This window comes from Lynx canadensis, chromosome A1, assembly GCF_007474595.2.
Source record: "Lynx canadensis isolate LIC74 chromosome A1, mLynCan4.pri.v2, whole genome shotgun sequence".
Taxonomy (NCBI): Eukaryota; Metazoa; Chordata; class Mammalia; order Carnivora; family Felidae; genus Lynx; species Lynx canadensis.
The window spans coordinates 89,312,347-89,336,310 of NC_044303.2; the positions used below are offsets into that span (position 1 = coordinate 89,312,347).

Sequence of the window (23,964 nt, forward strand, 5' to 3'; positions counted from 1 at the left end):
TGTTCTTCTAATCCATGAGCGTGGAACATCTCCATTTCTTTGTGTCAGCTTCAATTTCTTTCATTAGTGTTTTATACTTTCAGAATACAGGCCTTTCATCTCTTTGGTTAGGTTTATTCCTAGGTATCTTATGGTTTTTGGTAAAGCTGTATGTGGGATAGATTCCTTGATTTCTCTTTAAGCTGCTTAATTATTGATATATAGATGTGCAACAGATTTCTATACGTTGATTTGTATCCTGTGAATTTACTGAATTTATGTATCAGTTCTAGCAGCTTTCTGTGGATTCTTTAAGGTTTTCCATATACAGTATCATGTCATCTGCAAATAGTGAAAATTTTACTTCTTCCTTACCAAAGTGGATGCCTTTTATTTCTTTTAGTTGTCTGGTTTTTGTGACTAGGACTTCCAGTACTATGTTGAGTAATTATGGAGATTGTGGATATGCCTGTTTTCTTTGTGGCAATAGAGGAAAGGCTCTTAGTTTTTTCCCCAGTGAGGATGATAGTGGCTGTGGGTTTTCAAAGATGGACTTTGGTTTATTTTATTTTATTTTTTATTTTTATTTTTTTCCTTTTTTTAATATATGAAATTTATTGTCAAATTGGTTTCCATACAACACCCAGTGCTCATCCCAAAAGATGCCCTCCTCAATACCCATCACCCACTCTCCCCTCCCTCCCATCCCCCATCAACCCTCAGTTTGTTCTCAGTTTTTAACAGTCTCTTATGCTTTGGCTGTCTCCCACTCTAACCTCTTCTTTTTTCCCTTCCCCTCCCCCATGGGTTCCTGTTAAGTTTCTCAGGATCCACATAAGAGTGGAAACATATGGTATCTCTCTTTCTCTGTATGGCTTATTTCACTTAGCATCACACTCTCCAGTTCCATCCACGTTGCTACAAAGGGCCATATTTCATTCTTTCTCATTGCCACGTAGTACTCCATTGTGTATACAAACCACAATTTCTTTATCCATTCATCAGTTGATGGACATTTATGCTCTTTCCATAATTTGGCTATTGTTGAGAGTGCTGCTATAAACATCGGGGTACAAGTGCCCCTATGCATCAGTACTCCTGTATCCCTTGGGTAAATTCCTAGCAGTGCTACTGCTGGGTCATAGGGTAGGTCTATTTTTAATCTTTTGAGGAACCTCCACACTGCTTTCCAGAGCGGCTGCACCAGTTTGCATTCCCACCAACAGTGCAAGAGGGTTCCCGTTTCTCCACATCCTCTCCAGCATCTATAGTCTCCTGATTTGTTCATTTTGGCCACTCTGACTGGCGTGAGGTGATATCTGAGTGTGGTTTTGATTTGTATTTCCCTGATGAGGTGCGATGTTGAGCATCTTTTCATGTGCCTGTTGGCCATCCGGATGTCTTCTTTAGAGAAGTGTCTATTCTTCTGCCCATTTCGTCACTGGGTTATTTGTTTTTTGGGTGGGGAGTTTGGTGAGCTCTTTATAGATTTTGGATACTAGCCCTTTTTCCGATATGTCATTTGCAAACATCTTTTCCCATTCCATTGGTTGCCTTTTAGTTTTGTTGATCGTTTCCTTTGCTGTGCAGAAAGCTTTCACTTTTTGCAGATGACATGATATTATACATGGAAAATCTGATAGACTCCACCAAAAGTATGCTAGAACTGATAAATGAATTCAGCAAAGTTGCAGGATACAAAATCAATGTACAGAAATCAGTTGCATTCTTATACACTAATAATGAAGCAAAAGAAAGACAAATAAAGAAACTGATCCCATTCACAATTGCACCAAGAAGCATAAAATACCTAGGAATAAACCTAACCAAAGATGTAAAAGATTTGTATGCTGAAAACTATAGAAAGCTTATGAAGGAAATTGAAGAAGATATAAAGAAATGGAAAAATATTCCGTGCTCATGGGTTGGAAGAATAATTTGTCAAAAGGTCAATACTACTCAAAGCTATCTACACATTCAATACAACCCAAATCAAAATTGCACCAGCATTCTTCTCGAAACTAGAACAAGCAATCCTAAAATTCATATGGAACCACAAAAGGGCCCGAATAGTCAAAGCAATTTTGAAGAAGACCAAAGCGGGAGGCATCACAATCCCAGATTTTAACCTCTACTACAAAGCTGTAATCATCAAGACAGCATGGTATTGACACAAAAACAGACACATAGACCAATGGAATAGAATAGAAACCCCAGAACTAGACCCACAAACGTATGGCCAACTCATCTTTGACAAAGCAGGAAAGAATATCCAATGGAAAAAAGACAGTCTCTTTAACAAATGGTGCTGGGATAACTGGACAGCAACATGCAGAAGGATGAAACTAGACCACTTTCTTACACCATTCACAAAAATAAACTCAAAATGAATAAAGGACCTGAATGTGAGACAGGAAACCATCAAAACCCTAGAGGAGAAAGCTGGAAAAGACCTCTCTGACCTCACCACAGCAATTTCTTACTTGACACATCCCAAAAGGCAAAGGAATTAAAAGAAAAAATGAACTACTGGGACCTCATGAAGATAAAAAGCTTCTGCAGAGCAGAGGAAACAATCAACAAAACTAAAAGGCAACTGACAGAATGGGAAAAGATATTTGCAAATGACATATCGGAAAAAGGGCTAGTATCCAAAATCTATAAAGAGCTCACCAAACTCCCCACCCAAAAAACAAATAACCCAGTGACGAAATGGGCAGAAAACATGAATAGACACTTCTCTAAAGAAGACATCCGGATGGCCAACAGGCACATGAAAAGATGCTCAACATCGCACCTCATCAGGGAAATACAAATCAAAACCACACTCAGATATCACCTCACGCCAGTCAGAGTGGCCAAAATGAACAAATCAGGAGACTATAGATGCTGGAGAGGATGTGGAGAAACGGGAACCCTCTTGCACTGTTGGTGGGAATGCAAACTGGTGCAGCCGCTCTGGAAAGCAGTGTGGAGGTTCCTCAAAAGATTAAAAATAGACCTACCCTATGACCCAGCAGTAGCACTGCTAGGAATTTACCCAAGGGATACAGGAGTACTGATGCATAGGGGCACTTGTACCCCGATGTTTATAGCAGCACTCTCAACAATAGCCAAATTATGGAAAGAGCATAAATGTCCATCAACTGATGAATGGATAAAGAAATTGTGGTTTATATACACAATGGAGTACTACGTGGCAATGAGAAAGAATGAAATATGGCCCTTTGTAGCAACGTGGATGGAACTGGAGAGTGTGATGCTAAGTGAAATAAGCCATACAGAGAAAGAGAGATACCATATGTTTCCACTCTTATGTGGATCCTGAGAAACTTAACAGAAACCCATGGGGGAAGGGAAGGAAAAAAAAAAAGAGGTTAGAGTGGGAGAGAGCCAAAGCAGAAGACACTCTTAAAAACTGAGAACAAACTGAGGGTTGATGGGGGATGGGAGGGAGGGGAGAGTGGGTGATGGGTATTGAGGAGGGCATCTTTTGGGATGAGCACTGGGTGTTATGGAAACCAATTTGACAATAAATTTCATATATTAAAAAAAATTAAACTAAATTAAATAAAAAATGAAAGCTTAACTTCATCTTTGCCAATTTTGATGCCTTTGATTTCCTTTTGTTGTCTGATTACTGACGCTATAACTTCCAACAGTATGTTAAACAACAGTGGTGAGAGTGGACATCCCTGTCGTGTTCCTGATCTCAGGGAGAAAGATCTCAGTGTTTCCCCATTGAGGATGATGTTAGCTGTGGGCTTTTCATAAATGACCTTTATGATGTTTAAGTATGTTCTGTCTATCCCAACGTTCTCGAGGGTTTTTTATTAAGAAAGGATGCTGAATTTTGTCAAATGGTTTTTCTGCAAGGATTGACATGATTATATGGTTCTTCTCTTTTATTAATGTGATGTATCACGTTGACTGATTTGCAAATGTTGAACCAGCCCTGCATCCCAGGAATGAATCCCACTTGATCATGGTGAATAATTCTTTTTATATGCTGTTGACTTCGATTTGCTAGTATCTTATGGAGATTTTTTGCATCCATATTCATCAGGGATATTGGCCTGTAGTTCTCTTTTTTTCCTGGGTCTCTGTCTGGTTTAGGAATCAAAGTAATACTGGCTTCATAGAGTAAGTCTAGAAGTTTTCCTTCCCTTTTATTTTTTTGGAATAGCTTGAGATGGGTAGGTATTATCTCTGCTTTAAATGTCTGGTAGAATTCCCCAGGGAAGCCATCTAGTTCTGGACTCTTATTTTTTGGGAGATTTTTGATGTCTGATTCAATTTCTTCGCAGGTTATGGGTCTGTTCAAGCTTTCTATTTCCTCCTGATTGAGTTTTGGAAGAGTGTGGGTGTTTAGGAATTTGTGCATTTCTTCCAGGTTGTCCAGTTTGTTGGCATATAGTTTTTCATAGTTCCTTGATAATTGCTTATATTTATGAGGGATTGGTTGTAATAATTCCATTTTCATTCATGATTTTATCTATTTGGGTCCTCTCCCTCTTCTTTTTGAGAAGCCTGGCTAGAGGTTTATCAATTTTGTTTATTTTTTCAAAAAACCAACTCTTGGTTTCGTTGATCTGCTCTACAGTTTTTTTTTTAGCTTCTATATGGTTTATTTCTGCTCTGATCTTTATTATTTCTCTTCTTCTGCTGGGTTTGGGGTGTCTTTGCTGCTCTGCTTCTGTTTCCTTTAGGTGTGCTGTTAGATTTTGTATTTGGGATTTTTCTTGTTTCTTGAGATAGGCCTGGATTGCAATGTATTTTCCTCTCAGGACTGCCTTCGCTGCATCCCAAAGTGTTTGGATTGTTGTATTTTCATTTTCGTTTGTTTCCATATATTTTTTAATTTCTTCTCTAATTGCCTGGTTGACCCACTCATTCTTTAGTAGGGTGTCCTTTAACCTCCATGCTTTTGGAGGTTTGACACACTTTTTCCTGTGGTTGATTTCAAGCTTCATAGCATTGTGATCTGAAAGTATGCATGGTATGATTTCAATTCTTGTATACTTATGAAGGGCTGTTTTGTGACCCAGTATATGATCTATCTTGGAGAATGTTCCATGTGCATTCGAGAGGAAAGTATATTCTGTTGCTTTGGGATGAAGAGCTCTAAATATATCTGTCAAGTCCATCTGATCCAATATATCATTCAGGGCCCTTGTTTCTTTATTGGCCGTGTGTCCAGATGATCTATCCATTTCTGTAAGTGGGGTGTTAAAGTCCCCTGCATTTACCATATTCTTATCAATAAGGTTGCTTATGTTTGTCCGCAATTGTTTTATATATTTGGGTGCTCCCGTATTTGTCGCATAGACATTGGTAATTGTTAGCTCTTCCTGATGTATAGACCCTGTAATTATTATATAATGCCCTTCTTCATCTCTTGTTACAGCCTTTAATTTAAAGTCTAGTTTGTCTGATATAAGTATGGCTACTCCAGCTCTCTTTTGACTTCCAGTAGCATGATAAATAATTCTACATCCCCTCACTTTCAATCTGAAGATGTCCTCAAGTCTAAAATGAGTGTCTTGTAGACAGCAAATAGATGGGTCTTGTTATTTTATCCATTCTGATACCCTATGTCTTTTGGTTGGCGCATTTAATCCATTTACATTCAGTGTTATTATAGAAAGATATGGGTTTAGAGTCATTGTGATGTCCGTAGGTTTCATGCTTGTAGCACTGTCTCTGGTACTTTGTCTCACAGGATCCCCCTTTGGATCTCTTGTAGGGCTGGTTTAGTGGTGATGAATTCCTTCAGTTTTTGTTTGTTTGGGAAGACCTTTATCTCTCCTTCTATTCTAAATGACAGATTTGCTGGATAAAGGATTCTCAGCTGCATATTTTTTCTGTTCATCATATTGAAGATTTCCTGCCATTCCTTTCTGGCCTGCCAAGTTTCAGTAGAGAGATTGGTCACGAGTCTTATAGGTCTCCCTTTATATGTTAGAGCACGTTTATCCCTCGCTGCTTTCAGAATTTTCTCTTTATCCTTGTATTTTGCCAGTTTCACTATGATATGTCATGCAGAAGATTGTTTCAAGTTACGTCTGAAGGGAGTTCTCTGTGCCTCTTGGATTTCAATGCCTTTTTCCTTCCCCAGATCAGGGAAGTTCTCACCTATTATTTCTTCAAGTAAACCTTCAGCACCTTTCCTTCTCTCTTCCTCCTTGGAATACCAATTATGCATAGATTATTTCTCTTTAGTGCATCACTTAGTTCTCTAATTTTCCCCTCATACTCCTGGATTTTTTTTTATCTCTCTTTTTCTCAGCTTCCTCTGTTTCCATAATTTTATCTTCTAGTTCACCTAATCTCTCCTCTGCTTCTTCAATCCAAACTGTGGTCGCCTCCATTTTATTTTGCACCTCATTATAGCATTTTTTAGCTCATCCTGACTGTTCCTTAGTCCACAGTCAGAGTGGTGTGTAACTTATCTTCCCTTCTTCCAGGGGCAGGACCCACTGTGGAGTGGTGTGTCCCCTGTCTGGGCTCCTTGCACACTGCCAGGCTTGTGGTGCTGCTTCAATGGGATCTGGCGTATTAGCGGGGGTGGGTCTGCAAGTTGCACAGAGGCTGGAGGGGCAGGCTTAGCTTCCTTTGCTGTGGGCAGTCCCCCTGTGGGAGGGGCTTTGCAGCACCGGGAGGGAGGCAGACCAATTGGAGGGATGGATCCACAGAAGCACAGCGTTGGGCCTTTGCCCGATGCAAACAAGTTAGATGGTGATGGGAACTTGTTCCCTTTGGAATTTCAGTGGGGATGGGAGAGGGATATGGTGCTTGCCAGTGCCTTTGTTCCCCCAGGAAGCTGAACTCTGTCTTCTGGGGCTCAACAACTCTCCCTCCCAGTGTCCTCTGGCCCTCATCACTCTGAGAGAGCAGAGCTGTTGACTTTTAACATTCTAGATGTTATGTCCTGCTGGCTGTCAGAACTCACGGAGTCTGGCCTCTCTGCTTTTGCAAGGTAGATGTCTGGGGGCTCTGCCTTGCCAGGAAGGCTGCCTCTCCGCCCCGGCTCCCTCCTACCAGTCCGTGTAGCGTGCACCGCCTCTCTGCCCTTCCTACCCTCTTCTGTGGGCCTCTTGTCTACGCTTGGCTCCAGAGAATCTGTTCTGCTAGTCTTCTGGTGGTTTTCTGGGTTATTTAGGCAGGTGTGGGTGGAATCTAAGTGATCAGCAGGACGCGGTGAGCCCAGCATCCTCCATGCCACCATATTCCTAGAGTCCAAAGATGGCCTTTGCTATGTTGAGGTATGTTCCCTATAAACCTACTTCGTTTTTTATCATGAATGGGTGTGGTATTTTGTCAAATTCTTTCCCTGGATTTTTTTGAAATTGTCATATTGTTTTTATTAATGTGATGTATCACATTGATTTGCAAAAATGAACCATCCTTGCAACACAGGAATAAATCCAACCTCATTGTAGTGAATTATTTTTTTAATGTATTGTTAGATTTGGTTCACTAGTATTTTATTGATAAATTTTCAGTTTGCTACTATTTTATGAGATATTGGCCCATAGTTCTCTTTTTTAGTGGATCTTTATCTGGTTTTGGTATCAGAGTAATTCTGGCCTTGTAGAATGAATTTGGAAGTTTTGCTTCCTTTTTGATTTTTTGGAATAGTTTGAGAAGAAAGTATAAACTCTTCTTTAAAGGTTTCGTAGAATTCATCTGTGAAGCCATCTGATACTAAACGTTTTCTTTTTGGAAATTTTTAGATTACTTATTCAATTTCTTTGCTGGCTATCAGTTGTCCAAGTTTTCTATTTTTTCCTGTTTCAATTTGGGTAGTTTATATGTTTCTAGGGATCCATTTATTTCAGGTTGTCCAATTTGTTTACATATAGTTTTTCACAATATTCTCTTACAATTGTATTTCTATGTTTGGGTTGTTATTTCTCTTCTCTCATTTATGATTTTGTTCAGGTCTTTCCTCTTTTCCTTCTTTTCTCTTTTTTTTCTAAGATACAATTTTTATTTATAACATTTCAATTAAACAAGTATGTCATAACCTTAAAATAGTTTTGTAACAGTGTTTATCTTTAAAGATTAAATTAATTTCAAAAAATCATTTTTATTTCTTCTATGTTATTTTGCACATGGCTTTTGAATCATGTATAGAAGTTTTTTGTTCCAGTGACATAAAATGGTAATTGGTTAGGTTATTCTTTTTTTTAAATACAATTTATTGTCAATTGGTTTCCATACAACACCCAGTGCTCATCCCAACAAGTGCCCTCCTCCCTGCCCACCACCCATTTTTGCCTCTCCAAAACCCCCCATCTACCCTTAGTTTGTTCTCAGTCCTTAAGAGTCTCTAATGGTTTGCCTCCCTCCATCTCTGTAACTTTTTTTTTCTCCTTCCCCTCCCCCATGATCTTCTGTTAAGTTTCTCAAGATCCACATATTAGTGAAAACATATGGTATCTGTCTTTCTCTGCCTGGCTTCTTTCACTTGGTATAATACCCTCCAGTTCCATCCACGTTGCTACGAATGGCCAAATTTCATTCTTTCTCATTGTCAAGTAGTACTTCACTGTACCACATCTTCTTTATCTACTCATCAGTTGATGGACATTTAGGCTCTTTCCATAATTTGGCTATTGTTGAAAGTGCTGATATAAATTTGGGGTACAAGTCCCCCTATGCATCAGCATTCCTATATCCACTGGGTAGATTCCCAGCAATAGCATTTTCCATTTCTTTGTATCTTCATAGGGTAGTTTTATTTTTAATTTTTTGAGGAACCTCCACACTGTTTTCCAGAGACGCTGCACCAGTTTGCATTCCCACCAACAGTGCAAGAGGGTTCCTGTTTCTCCACATCCTCTCCAGCATCTATAGTCTCCTGATTTGTTGATTTTAGCCACTCTGACTGGCGTAAGGTGGTATCTCAGTGTGGTTTTGATTTGTATTTCCCTGATGAGGAGCGACATTGAGCATCATTATATGTGTCTGTTGGCCATCTGGATGTCTTCTTTGGAAAAGTGTCTATTCACATTTTCTGCCCATTTCTTCACTGGACTATTTGTTTTTCAGGGGTGGAGTTTGGTGAGTTCTTTATAGATTTTGGATACTAGCCCTTTGTATAATATGTCATTTGCAAATAACTTTTCCCATTCCATTGGTTGCCTTTTAGTTTTGTTGATTGTTTCCTTTGCTGTGCAGAAGCTTTTTATTTTCATGAGGTCCCAATAGTTCATTTTTTCTTTTAATTCCCTTGCCTTTGGGGATGTGTCAAGTAAGAAATTGCTGCGGTGAGGTCAGAGAGGTTTTTCCAGCTTTCTCCTCTAGGGTTTTGATGGTTTCCTGTCTCACATTCAGGTCCTTCATCCATTTTGAGTTTATTTTTGTGAATGGTGTAAGAAAGTGGTCTAGTTTCATTCTTCTGCATGTTGCTGTCCAGTTCTCCCAGCACCATTTGTGAAAGAGACTTTTTTCCATTGGATATTCTTTCCTGCTTTGTCAAAGATTAGTTGGCCATACTTTTGTGGGTGCAATTCTAGAGTCTCTATTCCATTGGTCTATGTGTCTGTTTTTGTGTCAATACCATGCTGTCTTGATGATTAGCTTTGTAGTAGAGGCTAAAGTCTGGGATTGTGATGCCTCCTGCTTTGGTCTTCCTCAAAATTACTTTGGCTATTTGGGGTCTTTGTGGTTCCATACAGATTTTAGGATTGCTTGTTCTAGCTTCGAGAAGAATGCTGGTGCAATTCTGATTGGGATTGCATTGAATGTGTAGATAGCTTTGGGTAGCATTGATATTTTAATAATATTTATTCTTCCAATCCATGAGCACAGAATGTTTTTTCATTTCTTTATATCTTCTTCAATTTTCTTCATAAGCTTTCTATAGTTTTCAGCATACAGATCTTTTACATCTTTGGTTAGGTTTATTCCTAGGTATTTTATGATTCTTGGTGCGATTGTGAATGGGATCAGTTTCTTTATTTCTGTTTCTATTGCTTCATTATTGGTGTATAAGAATGCAACTGATTTCTGTACATTAATTTTGTATCCTGTGACTGCTGAATTCATGTAGCAGTTCTAGCAGACTTTTGGTGGAGTCTGTCGGGTTTTCCATGTACAGTATCATGTCATCTGCAAAAAGTGAAACTTTGACTTCATCTTTGCCAATTTTGATGCCTTTGATTTCCTTTTGTTGTCTGATTGCTGATGCTAGACCTTCCAACACTATGTTAAACAACAGTGGCAAGAGTGGACATCTCTGTCGTGCTCCATGTCTCAGGGGGAAAGCTCTCAGTTTTTCCCCATTGAGGATGATATTAGCTGTGGGCTTTTCATAAATGGATTCTATGAGGTTTCTGTATGTTCCAGCTTTCTCAAGGGATTTTATTAAGAAAGGACGCTGTATTTTGTCAAATGCTTTTTCTGCATCTAGTGACAGTATTATATGGTTCTTATCCTATCTTTTATTAATGTGATGTATCACAGTGATTGATTTGTGAGTGTTGAACTAGCCCTGCAGCCAAGGAGAGAATCCCACTTGATCATGGTGAATAATTCTTTTTATATGCTGTTGAATTTGATTCACTAGTATCTTATTGAGAATTTTTGCTTCCATATTCATCAGGGATATTGGCCTGTAGTTCTCTTTTTTGCTGGGCCTTTGTCTGGTTTGGGAATCAAAGTAATGCTGGCTTCATAAAATGAGTATGGAAGTTTTCCTTCCCTTTCTATTTTTTAGAACAGCTTGAGAAGGATAGGTATTAACTCTGCTTTAAATGTCTGGTAGAATTCTCCAGGGATGACATCTGGTCCAGGACTCTTATTTGTTGGGAGATTTTTGATAACTGATTCAATTTCTTCACTAGTTATGGGTCTGTTAAATTTTCTATTTCTTCCTGTTTGAGTTTTGGTAGTGTGTGGGTGTTTAAGAATCTGCCCATTTCTTCCAGGTTGTCCAGTTTGTTGGCATATAATTTCTCACCGTATTCCCTGATAATTGCTTGTATTTCTCAGGGATTGGTTGTGATAAATCCATTTTCATCCATGATTTTATCTATTTGGGTCCTCTCTCTTTTCTTTTGGAGAAGACTGACCAGAGGTGTATCAACTTTGTTTATTTTTTTATTTAAAAAAATTTTTAATGTCTATTTATTTTTGAGAGAGAGAGAGAGAGAGAGAGAGAGAGAGAGAGAGAACACAAGCAGGGGAGGGCAGAAAGAGAGGGAGACACAGAAACTGAAGCAGGCTCCAGGCTCTGAGCTGTCAGCACAGAGCCTGATGCAGGGCTCGAACTCATGAACTGTGACATCGTGACCTGAGCTGAAGTCAGAGGCTTAACCGACTGAGCCACCCAGGTGCCCCAATTTTGTTTAGTTTTTCAAAAAACCAACTTTTGGTTTCATTGGTCTGCTCTACTGTTTTTTGTTTTTGTTTTTTGTTTTTTAAATTGTATAGTGTTTATTTTTGCTCTGATCTTCATTATATGCTTTCTTCTGCTGGGTTTGGGGTGTCTTTGCTGCTCTGCTTCCAGTTCCTTTAGGTGTGCTGTTAGATTTTGTATTTGGGATTTTTCTTGTTTCTTGAGATAGGCTTGGATTGCAATGTATTTTCCTCTCAGGACTGCCTTTGCTGCATCCCAAAGGGTTTGGATTGTTGTATTTTCATTTTCATTTGTTTCCATATATTTTTTAATACTTCCCTAATTGCCTGGTTGACCCATTTGTTTCATCGTAGGATGTTATTTAACCTCCATGCTCTTGGAGGTTTTCCAGACTTTTTCCTGTGGTTGATTTCAAGTTTCACAGCATTGTGATCTGAAAGTGTGCATGGTATGATCTCAATTCTTTTATCTTTATGGAGGGCTGGTTTGTGACCCATTATGTGACCTATCTTGGAGAATGTCCATGTCCACTCAAGAAGAAGTATATTCTGCTGCTTTGGGATGCAGAGTTCTAAATATACCTGTCAAGTCCATCTGGTCCAATGTATCATTCAGGGCCCTTGTTTCTTTATTGATCCTGTGTCTAGATGATCTATCCATTGTTGTAAGTGGAGTATTAAAGTCCCCTGCAATTACCCCATTCATATCAGTAGGGTTGCTTATGTTTGTGATTAATTGTTTTATATATTTGGGGGCTCCCATATTTGGCACCTAGACATTGACAATTTTTTAGCTCTTCCTGATGGATAGACCCTGTAATTATTACATAATGCCCTTCTTCATCTCTTGTTACAGCCTTTAATTTAAAGTCTAGTTTGTCTGATACAAGTATGGCTACCCCAGCTTTCTTTTGAATTCCAGTGGCATGATAGTTCTCCATCCCCTCACTTTCAATCTGAAGGTGTCCTCATGTATAAAATGAGTCTCTCATAGACAGCAAATAAATGGGTCTTTTTTTAAAACCTATTCTGATACCCTATGTCTTCTGCTTGGAGCACTTAGTTCATTTACATTCAGTGTTATTATTAAAAGATATGGGTTTAGAGTCATTGTGTTATCTGTGGGTTTCATGCTTATAATGATGTCTCTGGTATTTTGTTCTCCTTGCAATATTCACTCACAGTGTCCCTCTTAGGACCTCTTATAGGGCTGGTTTAGTGGTCTTGAATTCCTTCAGTTTTTGTTTGTTTGGGAACACCTGCATCTCTCCTTCTATTCTGAGTGACAGGCTTGCTGGATAAAGGATTATTGGATGCATTTTTTTTTCTGTTCATTACATTGAAGATTTCCTACCATTCCTTTCTGGTCTGCCAAATTTCAGTAGATAGATCCGCTACTACCCTTATGTGTCTACCTTTGTATGTTAAGGCCCGTTTATTCCTAGCTGCTTTCAGAATTCTCTTTATTCTTGTATTTTGCCAGTTTCACCGTGATATGTTGTGCAGATGATCGATTCAAGTTACATCTGAAGGGAGTTCTCTGTGCCTGTTGGACTTGAATGTCTGTTTCTTTGCCCAGATCAGGGAAGTTCTCAGCTATGATTTGTTCAAGTGCACCTTCAGCCCCTTTCTCTCTCTCTTCTTCTTCTGTAATTCCTATGATACAGATATTGTTCCCTTTGTTTGCATCACTTAGTTCTCTAATTCTCCCCTCATACTCCTGAATTTTTTAATCTCTCTTTTTCTCAGCTTCCTCTTTTTCCATAATTTTGTCTTGTAACTCACCTATTCTCCCCTCTGCCTGTTCAATCCGTGCTGTTGTTCCCTTCACTTTATTTTGTACCTCATTTATAGCTTTTTAAAATTAATGATGACTATTGTTTAGTCCCTTCTTGTCTGTAGCAATAGTTCTCTGCTCTCCTCTATGCTTTTTTCAAACCCAGCAGTTAATTTTATGGCTATTACTCTAAATTCCTGTTCAGTTACATTGCTTAAATCAGTTTTGATCAATTAGTTAGCTTCCTGGAATTTTTTTTGAGAATTCTTCCATTTCATAATTTTCTAGTTTTCTGTCCCTTATGAGTTTTAAAACTTGTTGTGTGCTCTGCCCCTTTGAGCACTGCTATATTAAAGGGGTGTCATATACTGACCAGGGCCTGGCCCTTCAAGAGTTTCTTTTGGAGAGTGTTATTTGCTCTCTGTTGTGATTTTGGTTATTTTATTTCCCTACTCGTAGTGATATTTTAGACCCACCACCAGGTGTGTTTTGATTTGTTCCTTGGAGTAGCTCTGTAAAGTAAAACAAGCAGACAAAAACACACAAGCACCCAAAGAAAACAAAAAAAAATTAAGAAAAGCAAAAAACTATGACTCACTCATATGAGGACTTTAAGAGACAAAACAGATAAACATAAGGGAAGGGAAACAAAAATAATATGAAAACAGAGAGGGGGACAAAACAGAAAAGACTCATAAATATGGAGAACAAACTGAGGGTTGCTGGAGGGGTTGTGGGAGGGGGGATGGGCTAAATGGGTAAGGGGCATTAAGGAATCTACTCCTGAAATCATTGTTTCACTATATGCTAATTTGGATGTAAATTTTAAAAAATAAAAAATAAAATTAAAAAAAAGAAAAGCTAAAAACTAAAAACAAAAAACAAAAAACACTGACTACAGGTAAAGAACAGGGTGGAGGTGGTGCTGATGGAAGAGTACATACAAAGAGAGGGATGACAGGAACGTGGAAGAAGAAAAAATAAATATTGACTAGGCAGAGAGACTAAAAGGCTTAATCCAGAGAGAGAAGAGAGAGAGAGAGAGAGAAAAGAAAATAAAGACGGAGGCATGGATAAAGAAAAGAAAATAAAGTTACCCAAAACTATATGGCCTGATTATTCCAGAGAGAGGAAGGAAAGTAAAGAAGGAGGTGTAGAACATGTATGAAGAGAATTGATTCAATATGTCTGTTTAAACAAACCAATAACCAGAGTAACCCGCCTAGAAGATGGAAAAGATAAGGAGGAGAAATGGGGAGAATATATCTATATATCCAGAATTGACCCAGAGTTAATCCAGGCAATGCTGCAGCGCTGGTCTAGAGGTTAAGCAGGGTCTATTCAGCTCCAGTATATATGCAGTTACCAGGTGTGGAGAGGTGTGATTTTGTGTAGTCTGGTCCCACCTTCACTATGGGCCCTGGGACTGATACCAGAGGCCCTGCCTTGGTCGGAGGGGTGGGGAATGGCGATCCCCCAGTCTCTTCTCCATGGACCAGACCCAGACCTGGACTCAGTGGACTCTATTTGAGTCGTCCTCACTGTGCCTCAGGCACAGATGGCATGGTCCTTCTCTGCCAACTCCCCTGACCCTGTGCTTGGCTACGATTCAAAGTCCTGCTCCATGCACTCTGGCACTGGGGAAGTGCCTCTCAGTGTGGTCCAGTATGTGGTCCTGGCTGGCTTTGTCCATGCTGCTACCCTTCAGGGAGGACTGCCTTCTCCTACTGTGGACTGCCCTGCCCACCTCCCCACTGAGCCCTGGGGGTGACAGACGCAGGCAGGCTTTCTCTTTTCCCACAGCACTCCAGAGAGGGGGCCATCTTCTCCTACTGCAGACTGCACCCTTGACCTGGTCACTGAGCCTGGGGGTGTTGGACACAGGCAGGCTTTGTTCTGTTCCTCTGCCTTCCAGGGAGGGGATCACTTTTTTCAACTGCAGACTGCACCCTCAACCAGCCACTGAGCCCCAGGGTGGTGGACGCAGGCAGGCTTTGTTCTGTCCCACAGCACTCCAGGGAGAGGGCCACTTTCTCCTACTGTGGAATGAGCCCTTGGCCCAGCCACTGAGCCTGGGGGTGGTGGAGGCCTTGTACTATCGCCCAGCCCTCCAGGGAGGGGACTGCTTTTTCTCACTGTGGACTGTGCCCCTGACCTAGCACCCAACCCAGGGCAGGCTCCTGTCTTCCCCAGATGCATGAACAGGGAGCCAGCCCCAGTCCAAAGAAAGCCCTGCAGTTAGAGATAGGATTCCTCTCAGTCCCAGTCCGAGGTCTTTCTCCTATCCAGATACGGTCCTACACTTCCCAAGCTGCTCTTTCTCTTTCCTTTGTCTCTCCACAGAAGGGGATCCCTCCCCTCCATGCCTATGTGGCCTGTTTTTATCTCCCCCAGTTCGCAATCACCCACCAATCTTTTCTCAAGTTGTCCCATTTTCTTCCTGGTAGATTCAGTCTCTTTTCCTTCCAGACTCTGGGGTTCAAAATCCTTTGGCTTCAGCACTTCTTTGAGAGCAACAATTATCTTTTAAAATATCCTTATTGAACCTGTTGTGTCTTTCTTAAATTTTCAGATACCTATGTTGCTATACTTGATAGTATCCCACAGTTCTCTTAGGCTGTATTCATTATACTTACTTCCTTTTTTAAATATAATTTATTGTCAAGCTGGCTAACATACAGTGTATACAGTGTGCTCTTGGTTTTGGGGGTAGGTTCCCATGATTCATTGATTACACACAACACCCAGTGCTCATCCCAATTTCTCTCCTCAATGCCCATCACCCATTTCCCCCTCTCCCCCACACTCCTCCCCAATCAACCCTCAGTTTGTTCTATGTATTTAAGAGTCTCTCACTGGTTGCTTCCCTCCCTCTCTGTAACTATTTTTTTCCCTTCCCTTCCTCCATGGTCTTCTGTTAAGTCTCTTAAGTTCCACATATGAGTGAAAACATATATCTGTCTTTCTCTGACTGACTTACTTCACTTAGCATAATACTCTCCAGTTCCATCCACATTGCTGCAAATGGCAAGATTTCATTCTTTCTCATTGCCATATACTTATTTTTTCTTTTGCTCCTTACACCTGATACCCTGAATTGACCTATAATTAACTGTTAACTTTTTTCTTACACTTTTTAATTCCTTTTTGTGCTTTATAGTTTTTCACAAAACCCTGAACATTTTGAATATTATGTGGTAATCTTATAAATCAGATTTCCCCCTTCTTAGAATGTTTTTTTTGCTTTATATATAGTTAATTAATTTATTAATTAATTAATCAGTCTTTAGGCTTTAGTTATTTGTTTAGTGAGCTTTATCTATTTTTGTAAAGTCTTTTTTTTTGTATCTGCTTTTGAGCTTTAGAGAAATGGGAGGGCAGTGACACTAGTAACTACAATTCTTAGAACCTGAAATAGGGAGAACACTTTAGATATTTTATTCAATTTATGCTCACAGCAAATATTTTGTAGTAAATATCATCATTCTGGTTACACATGAGGAAACTGGGGTTCAGATTAGTCCCTTGCCCAAGGTCAAGTCTACATAAGATTCCCACCCAGCTCTGTCTGACTTCAAGGTCAAGTGTCTGTGCTATGCTACCTTTATTTGTGTGAATTTCTTAGTAGAAGAGAAGTCAAGTGGGTAGGAGCTGACAGGAGAGTAGTAGGAGGTGGTCAGTGTCAGGGACAGATGAACTCTTAGCAGAGTGTTTGTTGAATCCTTGAATTCTTTGAATTCCAGTGTAATTGAGCTCTGAGATAGGAAAAGTCAATGTGATCTTTGATGATTGCCTTATCGTTAGGCTGAGGTATTGGGAGGAGGCAGAAAAATGTAGAGGAGTGACACTTTGGAAATCTCTGGAAAATGCCCTTTGCTTACATACAGTATTTAGTGGACATTTTAAAAGTGGGACATAACACAGAACAAAAGCCAATGTTTTCCATTCCCTTTTGGAATGGAAGAAGAGCCAATTAGGTTGACCCGTAGAAAATCTTCCCCAATTTTCCTCTCCTCCTTCTCCTGGGAGAGATTTTGTTTGTTGGTGTAGCTGAGATGAGCAGAGAACTTTGCAGGAAGCTCCCTTCCTTGTGAAGTTTAATTGCCAGACACTAGGGACAGAGATATGACAGAAGATGAATCTCCAAGGATTTGTGAAAATAGAAGCAATTTTCCTTAGTCACAGAAAAGGGGAGAACAATGGGTAGCAGTGAGGAGTGAGGGAATAAAACCTATTAGCTTGGCACTCGACCTGGCCCAACAAAGGGTCTCTTGCAAAGGTGAGAGGCTCCTTGCTAGTCCCCATTGTCTCTTCCCATCCTGGTCCAGACCTCTCCCTCCTGCTCCTATGGATGAGGGTTATATGATCTCTCTGTATTATAATTGTTCTGGAAATCTTTTTCTTAACGCCAAAAATTCTGCCAGGGTTTTAGCATGAAGCTTAGTCTTCTATATTTTTTTGTATTCTTTCTTTCAGAACCCCTTTTATTCCCATTTTTACCAGTCTTAATGCATTTTTTTAAAACTTTTCCACAGCCCTCTAGAAGGCATCAGGCATTTCCTTCCTGTGGGTGGAGAGTGGCCCAAGCACCTCAGTTAACTTCATTTTCTCAGAATAGGAAGAGATTCTAGAGGAGTTCTGACCACACAAGTCTTTCTTCTGGAAATTTTCTTCTCTACCTTAACTCCCTTCTGCTTCAATTTTAGTTCCATTTCCTTCCAAGGACATGGAGGTCTCCTGGCTTCCAGGGAGAGATCCTGCTGCAGACCCAACTGATTAGGGCAGCCATCCCTTGGTGAAGTCTGTTTTCCAAGAACATAGGACTCCAGACTCCTGATCTGCCCTCCTCACTCCCAGATCCTTCCTGGCGTCATTAATTACATCATTTCAAGGTAAGATTCTTCCTCTATGTGTCTTGCATTTCCTCTTTCTGTTACCAAATGCTTAAAATGTTTGTTCACCCCAGCACTACCTTTGCCATTCACCTGCTTACTACTTCTCTGGAAGTAGAGACCTCTTGCGTAGTTGGAATTTGTTTCTTGATTTTTTTTTTGCCTCCTAATTCTTTATTCTGTGGGTAGAACTAGAGATGACCTGAGGGTTGTTTCATCTAACCTGTCGTATTACTGCTTGGGAGACTGTCACCCAGGAGAGGAAGTGAATTCCTCAGGGTCTTCCAACAGGTTTTAGGAAGGGTGGGGACTGTTTTGTCTTTGCAAGTCTAGAGAGGATGTGACAATGGCTCCCTCTAGGGCACTGGGAAAGCTATATTTTCCTGATGACATCTGGCTATTAGATTTGGATGAGAGTGTTGAAGTCGTCTCCTGCTGACCCACCTACAAATGCCTATATTTCTAACTCTTGGGAAAAAGTTTCTGCTTGCTGCTCCTCCACACCTTGTATATATTTTTCTGTTTGGATATTTTCTCCTATACCCCTTCTTCTTGAAGGAACTCAGTGCTCTGCTATTTTACAAACATGCTTTGGTGTTTTTGCTCCCTGTCCTACCTGCAGTTTCTTTTCATTTCATAGCTGTGTCATGAATCTGACTACTTTCTGATGCAGATCTCCCCAACACAATTCCCAGTGAACCTCTTTATGAGTCTCTTACAGTGTAGGGCTTTGACATGTCTGATCTAAGGGGTGCAGGACTGCCTTCTTACTATTAAATATCCCCAACATTGCCCAACTGAAACAATATGTATTATGGCCTCTTGGTAAGACTTTACAGGGAGAAATTTGCATCTCAGTGGAGGAGACTAGGAAGTGTCAGGCCATGACTATTGACTCTGCTCATATTGGAAGCACTTGTTTCTGCCTGAAGGGCCAGGCGCTGCTATGAGAAGACTTTGATGGGGAAGGACTTCAAAGAGAGGCAGAAAGGTTGCAGGCAAAGTGGTCTGCTCCACTTTCCCAACAGGATGAAAAAGTCCGTGATGCTGGGCTCTCACAGCCCCGAGTCCCAGAAGTCAGAGAGCTCATTGTGGCATTAATAGGAGAGTTCTGCCCCTATGCCTGGCTTCCCATTTCACTTAGGTGCTCCCTCTGTTTCTGTTCCTCATCCCACTTGAGTTTTTGCTTTCCCCCTGATCTTTTCTTCTTAGCATCTATGTTCTCTCTTTCTCACTAAGTCTATGTTCCCTGCCCTCTATTACATTGTCTCTGTTTTCTTTTTTTTTTTTTTTTGGTCTCTTCTGGGAGATAACATTTCTGATGGTCTAACATTTTCTGTATTTTTCTCCTGTATCTTGTCTCCTTTAGCTTGACATTTTCTCATCACTCCTTTCATCTCTCCCTTCTTCCTTTGGTCTACTGTTACTGTTGCTCTCCCTTTAACTCCTCATCCTTTCATTCATGACTCACTGCATTCTGTGCTGTCACTCTGTGAGGCATACTGTCATGCCCTAGGACAGGACTCTCAATCTGCTCTAAGTGTATGACTGTAGTGTGTATGGCCAGGTAGCTCTGACAACAGCGATCCCATACAACACCCTAGATGTGACATCAAGAATAGTATACAGTGTTACTTTCTCTGTAAAAAAAGTTAACAACTATGAATTTCTTACTTTTACTTGAAAAATTCCTAGTTGTTTCTTGTACAAGTCTTTAAAATATTATGCTACAAAGCAAGCTTAAAAAGACAAGATATGCCAGATACATTACTTACCTGCTTATATGAAAATCTTCGCTTACATTCAAGGAATACACAAAGAAATTCTTGTCAAAAATTGAAATATTGCAGGTCAAACTAGAGTCCTTTTTTTGACCCTAATCCCTACCCAATTCTAACCCTTTCTCCAAGGTAATTATTGTTATCATACTCTGTGTCCTTTAGTAATTTATGTATAGTTGTTGCTCGTATTCTTTTCTTTTAATTTTTAAATGTTTACTTATTTTTGAGAGAGAGAGAGAGACAGTGCGAGCAGGAGAGGGGCAGAGAGAGAGAGGGAGACACGAATCCAAAGCAGGCTTCAGGCTCTGAGCTGTCAGCACAGAGCCCGATGCGGGGCTTGAACTCATGGACTGCGAGATCATGACCTAAGCTGAAGTTGGACACTTAACCGACTGAGCCACCTAGGCTCATTTACAAAGTTTCTTAGAAAATACTTTAAGATTTTACATATGGAAAATAAAAACCCTCTCTATCTCAGTTTTCCTACTTAAGAGGATAAATGATGAATCTTCTAGGGCAGTTATGCGGATTAAATGTGAGGATGTGGCAGAGTGCTCATTGTAAGAACTGGCACATAAGAAATGGTCAAGTAATGCCAGCTTTTGTCACTTCTAAACTACTAGGCATTGCTTATGTTATCACCTTCAATCTTTAATATCACTGTATATGATACTGTTAACCTTATCTGTGATAAGGAAGCTGAGGTTCAAAATTTTGCATAAGTGCTCAGTTCACAAAGTTGACACATGCCCTTGTTGTTTTAGTACTTTTTCCTGAAAAAGCAAATCCTTAAGTGAAGCTGGCCTTTGTAGGAGAGGCAACTATAAAGACTGAAGAACAGCCAATTCCTAGCAGAGACAGAAGCAATGATCACTTCAGCAATAAATAGCTAAATTTGCTTCTCAGTCATGTGAAGAAAGTCCTAGGAGTTAAAACAATGTCATTAGCAATGGCTTACTTCTTTCCTTAAAAGTTTTTCCTGTTTTTAAAAAATTGTATCTTAATTCCAGTATACTTAACATACATTGTTATATTATGTTCAGGTATACAATGTAATGATTCAATACTTCTATATATCACCCAGTGCTCATCATGACAAGTGCACTTCTTAATCCCCATCACCTATTTAACCCATCCCCACATCCATCTCCCCTCTGGTAACCATCAGTTTGTTCTTTATAGTTAAGAGTCTGTTTCTTAATTTGTCTCTCTTTTTTTCCTTCGTTCATTTGTTTTGTTTCTGAATTTCCACATGAGTGAAATCATATGGTTTTTGTCTTTCTCTGACTTATTTCACTTAGCATAATACTCTCTAGCTCCATCAATGTCATTGCAAAGGGCAAGATTTCATTCCTTTTTATGGTTGAATAATATTTATATATAAACCACTTCGTATATATCACTTCTTTATCAATCAATGAATACTTGGGCTGCTTCCATAATTTAGTTATTATAAATAATGATACTAAAAACATACGGGTGCATGTAATTTTTGGGTAAATACACAATAATGTGATTATTGGATCATATGGTAGTTCTATTTTTAACTATTGAGGAAACTCCATACTATTTTCCATAGTGAAATCCTGTATCTTTGTTAGAGACTCTTTTTCTTTTTAAACAGAAATTTAAAGAGTTTATTCTAAACCCAGTAACATTTAAAGAGGACAGCACATTGGGCAAAGTTTTGATGTCTCAATATTGTGGCACTAAACATACACCTCCTGCTTCCAGATCGCAAGACTTTGGCACGTCCCTCTGCAGGAACAATGGCCTGGGTGGGAAACCAGACTCTGATCTCCCACTTCATCCTCCTGGGCCTTTTCACCCAGTCACCACTGCACTTCTTCCTCTTTTCCATCATCATGGTCATGTTCCTGGTGGCCCTCTCTGGAAATGGGCTCATGATCCTCCTCATCAATGTCGATTCTCGCCTGCACAACCCCATGTACTTCTTCCTCAGCTGGCTGTCACTCATGGATCTCATGCTCATCTCCACCATTGTGCCACGGATGGCCACTGACTTCCTCCTGGGCCATGGCGCCATCTCCTTCACAGGCTGTGGGCTTCAGATCCTCTTCTTCCTCACTCTCTTGGGCGATGAGTGCTTTCTGCTGGCCTTCATGGCCTATGACCGCTATGTAGCCATCAGCAACCCACTGAGGTACTCAGTGGTCATGAGCCGCCATGTCTGCTGGCTCATGGTGACAGTGTCCTGGCTCTTTGGCCTGGTGGATGGACTTATCCAGGCCATCTTCACCCTGCACTTCCCCTACTGTGGCTCCCAGGAGGTTGATCACTTCTTCTGTGAGGTCCCTGCCATACTGAAGCTGGCCTGTGCTGACACCTCCCTCTATGAGACCATGATCTATGTCTGTTGCATCCTAATGCTGCTCCTGCCCTTCTCTGTCATCTCTGCTTCCTACCTGCAGATCCTGGCGGCTGTGCTCCATATGCGTTCTGCTGAAGGTCGGCAGAAGGCCTTTGCTACCTGCTCCTCTCACATGGCAGTGGTCTCCCTCTTCTATGGGGCTGCTATGATCACCTACATGCGACCCCAGGCCTACCACTCCTCCAAGCAGGACAAGGTGGTCTCGGCCTTCTACACCATGATCACCCCTATGCTCAATCCACTCATATACAGCCTGAGGAACAAGGAAGTGGCTGAGGCTCTCAGAAAACTCCTTAGGAGGTGTCCCTGTGGTGGGGGTCAGGGCTAGGTTGACATTAGCACCTGCAGATGGGGGTTCTGGGGCCTGGGAACTTGGATTAGCCTCTGTAGTTTGATTGGAAGAGAAACAAATGTGCCATACTGAAAATAAAAGTCATTCTTTTACCAGAGTTAATCAGATTAATACATCAATTCAGTTCATCATGTCCATGCTGAGTGTGGATAGTGTGGAAGGAGGGCTGGGTCAATGCGGTTACAAAGAATAGAAGACACAAAGCATATATCTCAGAGTCAGCAAGTAACAGGTTTCAGCTATTTTCCTTGCCAGGAATTACCAACAGCTGAAGAAAACACCTTGCTCAATGTGCTTCTCTTTGGAAGGCTGCCTGAATCCCATGACTGGCCAATTTAGGATATAAACGTTTGGTCCCTCTTGCCTTAGTTTGACTCTGAAGGGCCATCCCTTTTCCAGAGCTCCCTGTAAGATCTGAAGCAACACAGGCTACTTTCCCCTGTATCCAATTTGGCTTCCTTAACTCCTTTCCCCCACTATATAGTTCAATCCTCAAAGCACTCTCCAATAAACCTGCATGCAAAACCTGTTTCCATCTGATTCCAGGAAACCTAACCTATGGCACATGGAGATGAAGGAATGCTAGTAAGTTAAAGTCAAATTTGCTAAATATGTTCATGTACATGCAGTCAAAATACAATGTGGGCACTGAGAGGCTTTGTTGCTTGTCTTTCCTGAAGACCCCTAAGACAAGTTTAATGCAGGGGGTTGCAAACACAAATGCCCATAGGTCCAGACAGGTGGTGTCAATGAGGAGAGCGATCTTGTGGGGATAGGTGTGGAAGGGACACATGCTCCTCAGCTAAAGCCACTTGGCTGCTCTGCTCCACACAGAATGTTTGAGCTTTGGGAAAAAGATAAAGTGAAAGTTGGATGGGAGCTGGAGGTGCACCCATGGATGGCTTCACAGTTGACTCAGAAGATAGCACTAAACAGTGGGCAGGACAAAGAAGAGAAGAGGAAGGTATGCACAGCAGAATTCCTGACAGCAAAAGAAGGGGTCTGACATACGCCCAACCTCTCCATGAGGTCCACTAAGATGACTCTCAGATTCCTATCTCTGTCCTGAACTCAAAGACAGCCCTAGGAAACCTCTTTAGAGTTCTGTGCCCCAATAGAATTTTCTGCTCCTGTGAGTTTTACTGTGTCATATATTTCAACCCTGACCCAGTAGGAAGGTACTGAGAAGTGAAAAGAACTGAGAAGAAGGCCATCTCATGGTTGAAGGAATGTTGTTCTTGAGATTGCCTATATCCGTATAGCAATGACTCAGCTGTGGGGTAAGGATGTGATAAATTCTTTAACAGGAAGAAACATGGAAAGAGTTAGGTGGGACCTAGCAAAAACTTTTCTACTACCTTTGCCTTCCTTATATTTCCACTCGAGAAAGAAAATAACAAAATAAGATAACAAGATAAAATTTT

The 23,964-nt window shown here is 40.6% G+C and overlaps 1 protein-coding gene across 1 annotated transcript; it reads left to right on the forward strand.

The window, feature by feature from the left end:
• Nucleotides 1-21,565: 21,565 nt before the first annotated feature.
• Nucleotides 21,566-22,516, forward strand: LOC115514389 (olfactory receptor 56-like). The gene has a single exon (XM_030316375.1). It carries the CDS (start codon nt 21,566-21,568, stop codon nt 22,514-22,516), a length of 951 nt encoding a protein of 316 aa, XP_030172235.1.
• Nucleotides 22,517-23,964: the final 1,448 nt, after the last annotated feature.

Bases quoted from the DNA above. Each gene is read 5' to 3' on its own strand.
- LOC115514389 (XM_030316375.1), top strand. From the start codon at position 21,566: ATGGCCTGGGTGGGAAACCAGACTCTGATCTCCCACTTCATCCTCCTG.